This window comes from Corapipo altera, unplaced genomic scaffold, assembly GCF_003945725.1.
Source record: "Corapipo altera isolate COAL_440 unplaced genomic scaffold, ASM394572v1 47, whole genome shotgun sequence".
NCBI lineage: Eukaryota > Metazoa > Chordata > Aves > Passeriformes > Pipridae > Corapipo > Corapipo altera.
The window spans coordinates 10,382,587-10,388,586 of NW_020884897.1; the positions used below are offsets into that span (position 1 = coordinate 10,382,587).

The window sequence follows — 6,000 nt, forward strand, 5'->3', positions numbered from 1 at the left end:
TGATTTTAAAAAGTACGGGCAGGGCACACAAAGCAGCTCTTCTGGTTCAATTAAACTGATGGGCAGGTAAAACAGAATAAAGCCACAAGATGGAGAACAGAGAGCTTGTGATGGTAGATGAATTAGTAGTTAGTGGAAACTGAAGTCTCAAAAGTTCCAACTTGTCTGGCAAAAGTGTGACTTTGTCCTGTAGCAGACCATCATGCCTTGAAGAGACCATTTGAAAGAGGATAAATCCCTCTCTGTGGCTATGACCCCACTTCTCTTAGCTGAACCTTATTTCTCAGTATTTTTGGGTTAAACTTGATCTTGTTTCTAATTCTGTCAATACCCAAGTGGGTCATAAGGTGTTCTGGGAATAACCACTGTGGTGATAGTCCTTGGTCACTTACTCAGCCAGGGCAACTCAAGTCATCTGTGGGTTAACCCGATGAATCCTTCTTCTCAGTTTTCAGAATTGCAAAAATTAGAGTAATCTCACCTCTTTGGAGCCTCCACTCTCCCCTAATGAGAAAGATTAATCAGAACCACTAAGCATGACAAAAATAACCAGGAGATTCTAGAGCAATAAAGATATGACAACAGACAGAAAGGATCTATTATTCCAGCGTTAGAATTCAGATCTATTTTAGTAATCTATTAAAACAGAGATGGTCGGCTAGTTGGTTAATTAAGCAAAAAAAAAAAATGAGAGGGAACATGATTATCTGGGAGTTGGTCACTTGTGTTTATACAAACTGTGTGCCTTGATGTAGTGTCAGATTGGCTGTGATATTATCCTGTGGGGTTTTGTAAGGGAGAAGGCACAGTGCAGTTCACTGCCTCTGGATGTGTGATTTTTGATTGCATTATTGACTCTGGTGAGATGTATTAATCCTGCAAAAATTCAAGAAGGGAAAATGTAAACCTAACAGGTTTGCTTGACTTCGGTGAAACGCCTTGTAAGTAGGTGGATTTATAGAAGTGACCCTATCACCCAGGAAGGTCATAATGACCTATTTATTGATTTAAAATAATCACGTTTTCTTGAGTTAGATTTTTGGGGTAGGGGTGGGAGTGGATTTTCTAGATTTTCTTCAGGTTGGTAATTTAGTTCAAAGTAGGTAATAATAATACAGCCTCAAAAATATAATAGGTATTGATGGGAGTTTGATTAAGGTGATTTATGTAGCCAATAATTTTTTTTACCTATTAAACTGATTAAGATAGGCTTGAAGAATGGATATCTGAAGTAAACAAGTAGCTGTTTGAGGTGTGGTTCCTTGGAGAAGTCTTCAGAGTATTTCAGAACACTGTTGAATTCTTTCTGCTTTATGAATATTCTTTCTGTGTTAAGAAAGGTGAACAACTGCTATGATTTGAAAAGTAAAACGACTCATTTTTTAAGCAAATCTCTGAGTAATTTGAGTTTGGTTAAAAAAAAAGGAACCTATCAAAAGCAGTAAATGTCTGTGAGAGACTGATTAATTTTAATCTATTCAGGGTAGATTAAATGTAGCTGGGTAGATTAAAATTAGATAATCATCAGCATCATCTTTGTAATTTGTAAATTTTGAATTTTCCAATGATTGGCTAACGGAGCATTGCAGGATATAGGAGGATCTATGTGAATTGTAACTTGTATTAATAATTTGTAGCTGGTTTTGCTCTTAGAGGGTGTCAGGGACAATGTAAACAGTAAAAGCCCTGTTGAGTACATAGGTTGGTTCTGAGATATAGTATGAGAATGACATTTGGTTTGGACTAGAGAGCAAGGTAACGTAGTATGAATGCATTTTTCAGAGAGGGCAGGTTAAGTTATTCTCTGTTATAATGCATTATTTATCATTAGCATTTTCTTTACTTATTTGCGGGACTGTCAGAGAGTGACCAAATTGTCCCAGGAGAGAAGTTTAGGGTTTGTAAACAAGGCAAGAAGAGTACTGCTGATGTTGTGGGGTAGGCTATAGAGATAAGCCAGAGAAAGGGCTGTAATATAGCAAGGACAATTAAATTATGGACAATAATAAGGTTCATGTTGTGATACATGTAATTACTTCTGTTAAATATCATGGTTTGATGGATTAGGTTTCAGGCTATGATAGAGAGGGAACTTATGTTCTTGCGTTTTTATGCATCATTGAGAGTCTTTTATTCCCTTAGGACCTCAATTATAAAAATACATCTATATAATTGCCTCAGGAAAAAGACTCCTGGAATTGGACAGGAGGAGTTGCCCAAGGTTCTGTGGAGTCACTTCAGTTGTGACAGATGTGGAAAAGCGTCTTTCACAGATACAACTGTGTGCACACTCAGGATATGTTCTCGGCTGGTGCCTTTTGGCTCTTCCTCTCTGTGCTTTCATGGGAGCTGCACTGCTTTGGCCACAAAGTTCAGCTGGTGTGAAAAGCTCGTAGTACTGCTCCCCTTATCATCCATGATGGACTGGTGGTATTACAGGCAAATTCCCTGAAGAGGAGGAATTTAAGAAGTTTCTTATCCCTCTGAGCTTTTTACCCCAATGAACAGGAATAGAGTACAAGAAATATTCTTGAGTTTTTGTTTGCATTTTTTTTCTGATGGCCCATAATGCAGCATTCATTTACTGTAATGACTGAGAAGCTTATTGCAAATGCTTGAATTGTCTCAATTAGCAAGCTAAGTGCTTAAGTCCAGTAAACAGGAAAAGAAACTGTATCACTAAATGTGGTTGTTCATTTATTTTGACACATTTTAATCTAGAGTGATATATTAACCATAATACTTCCCAGCCTTCTGCTAAATGCGCTGTGTGTATTTTGTAAAAATTACTGATGGATAAATAATATGGAGCCTGCTTTCTCAGTGCTTGAGCTCACTTACCAATGCAGCTCTGTTGTACTGAATCTTTGCTGAGAAATGTGTAGGGTTTATCAAATTTACAGGATAGCAAAGTAAGAAATAGCCAGTCTTCATTATAGATGCTTCAGTGAACAGAGGAACTGGTTTTGTTTGACATACTGATACTCCCACTATAGCCATAGTTGCCTGCTCAATGTTTTGTTTACTCTGATGTGCATATTTAGCAGGAATGGGAGCAATAATATTCTTTGGGAACCTGAAAAGAATATATATATGTATTTCTCTGAGCCCTCAAGGCCCTCATATAGTTAGTTAAAAATACCATGCTGAGTAATGTGACATTTCATGGTGCATTTTATTTTCTTACCCCATAAATCTGCATAAATCTCCATGGATCTCAGTATCACTGTCCTGTGGAGAAGAGGAGTTGGAGGCATACACATGTTAAATGCCTGGCCCAGGGTCACCAATTGAATCTGTTGCAGAGGCAGGAGTTTCTCTGTTTTAATCAGTGAAAGACACTCTGTGACTCAGCCATTGTGAGGTGGGTTTAAAAACCATTCTGGTGATGCCTTGGCTAGTGGACAGTGTCTCTTTCCACTTGCTGTAGGTGCTTCTTCTCTTCTTCCCCTTCATATACTTAATCTGTTGTAGAAATGTAATTAAATGTGTATAACATCAGGTTTGTAAAAGGGATGAATTGATCAAAGTAGGCTTCTTCTGCAGAATGTGTCCATTAAGTCACACTCACTGGCCATCGTGGAAGGTGGAAGTGAGAATGAAGAGATAAATTCAGGTTTCACTGGTCAGGCTGAAACTATCACTCAGGAAGAGGCAAACACAGAAACTGATATTTTGCCATCAGTTGAAAGACAAAACAAAAAGACACTATTTTTTTATTTACTGGATGAGAAAACTGTGTGACGGGTTTTTTTTTTAATCTGGTAAAGTGTGACTGTTACAGACACTGAGGCTACTGCAGGACTGTACATAGAACTGCACAAGAACAATCCTGTCTCTTACTACATCCTCATAGTTTATGCCTGAAACATTTTTCCTCCTGAATTTTTCATGCATGTACATACACAGTTGTTGGCTGTCCTGAAAGGGATGAAATGCATTTAAATGCTAGATCTCTCTTACTGATGAAAGCCGTAATTCAGTTTACTGGGTATGATTCATTGTGGCTCTATAACCCCTCTGAACCTGGAGCCAGGAGCGAGGCTGCCCTGATTATGAGTAACATCAGTGCAGAGGGCTTGTAGACCAGACTGGCGGCCCCTAGGATTCACTGTGGCAGGGATAGGACCTTATGGCATCCTGCTAAGGACTGATTGAGCCTGTAGCAGACTCTACACTGGCTCCTGGCAGTCTCTTTGTGCTTCAGCCAGCAAATGAGTGAAGCTGTTCTGATATGACTTGTCAAACTACTGATTTTATTAGATGTACAATTAAAACCAGAGAGAGGAGAGAAGGAAAAAGGTGCATCTCCAAGATCTAGATGAAGTACAGGTTTTGCTTGGAGCCAGTAGTAGGGATTTATTCAAGGTTTCTGCTGTGTCATGGGTCTCTCCTATATCCAAAAGCATAGGGTGTGTTTGAGTTTGGAGTTTTGAATACATTTAAGTCTTGATTCTTCTTTTTATGGTTGTAACAATTCTGGATCTAAAAATTCCTGGAGAATTCTATCTAGGGAAATGCAAAAAAGGATCCTCAGATACTTGGTGTAGTTTTGTATAGAAGCTGGGTCTCCATTTGTCCCCCTGGGCCTGCAATCAGGGAGCGAGGAACCTGGCCCAGGAGCAGAGTGTGTATGGGAAAAGCTGTGGCTGTGAAAAATGTGAAGGAGAGAAGCAGCCCAAACAGGTACAGGAGTATGATAGGGGTGGGAGAGGGAGTGTGAAGTGCAGAGTGTATTTTAGAAGGCCCTGGTCAGCATATTGGCTGAGGAGGACCTGTCTGATGGTGGAATTTGGCTGTGCTGGAGGGCAGCAGTGTGTGATTAGTGAAGAAGAGGAGGAGGGGACAGAGGCAGTGATCCATCTTGGGGCAGTGGAGGGAGGCAAGGACAGGAGTTCTGCCTGGGTGATCAGGACAGCTATTACTGAGGGGGGGGGGGGCATGTCACACTGGGAGAGGTGACTTTAGCTGAGCTGCTTCTGCTGGAAGTGACTTCTGCTTATAGCAAGAACACAGCCACAATAAGAACAACCTGTGCGTGTCTTAAAATTAAGCTGTAAAGGTGATGGTAAAAAGGACTGTGACATTTAAAGAAGGAAAACTCTGCAGCATTTTCTTCAGCAGATTGGGGGAAAAACAGTCCAAACCTTCAGGTACCTGCAAAGACTCTGCGTTTTTCAGGTCTGAAGTTTTTTTTAACTGCAGTGAGATTTAAAAATCTAATTTTTCAACCAAGATATATTTATTTCTTTTTTCCTTTTTAGCTCTATCGTCGTCTTCTGAAAAGATATGCTGAGCTTGAACAGAAGGTTATCTACAACCCAACCTCTTCTTGTCTTGCGAAATAGAAGCAAACAAAATTTATGTCGGCTGAGTGGACTCCCAAGGAGAAGATCAGGAAAGATTTCCTCAGAATTTACTGGAGTTGTTTAAATCATTTCATTCATCTTTGTAGACAAATAATTTCTAAATGTCTGTGTTTGAGTGTGTTGGTGGGGGAAAAAATTACATTGTGATTGAAAACCTGATTAAAAAAGCATCATGTTGCTCTGTGTGTTTGTGGCTTCAATTTTTCTTAGGTACTTTTCAGTACCTAAGAGCTGGATGACAAAGCCAAGTCAAGTCCCTTGTATAAATGAGTCACTCTACCCATCTCTGTCAGCTTTGATTCCATGTGTTTGGCATGCCAGCCTCTGCATACCTGTCTAGCACAGTATCTTAATTCTGCAACTTCTCCTGCTTAAATCTTTTGAGATGAACTTTCTGTTCATCTCTAACTTGTCTTTTTTTAATATGTGAAGAAGGCTGATTAAAGTCTTTAAAGACTCCCTGCGATCCTCTGAGAAGGGAAATTCTTGTTACACGGCACTATGGAGTATCTGCTGTGATTTGGTTGATATGGTTGGGTTTTATAGATTTTGGAAAGCACAGTGTTTTACTTGAAATCAGTTCTGTAAATAAAGAAAACAAGGGAACAAACATGGGAGTTTTCATACATCT

At 39.5% G+C, this 6,000-nt stretch overlaps 1 protein-coding gene across 3 annotated transcripts in view; it reads left to right on the forward strand.

Moving 5' to 3' along the window:
- Positions 1 to 5,548, forward strand: part of XYLB (xylulokinase) — an 89,376-nt gene extending 83,828 nt beyond the window's left edge. For all 3 annotated transcript variants that reach the window (XM_027648508.1, XM_027648507.1, XM_027648506.1), the window contains one exon: positions 5,265 to 5,548. In XM_027648508.1, the coding sequence (XP_027504309.1) occupies positions 5,265 to 5,348 (84 nt within the window). In that variant the 3' untranslated portion in view covers positions 5,349 to 5,548. The remainder of the gene's footprint in view (positions 1 to 5,264) is intronic.
- Positions 5,549 to 6,000: the final 452 nt, after the last annotated feature.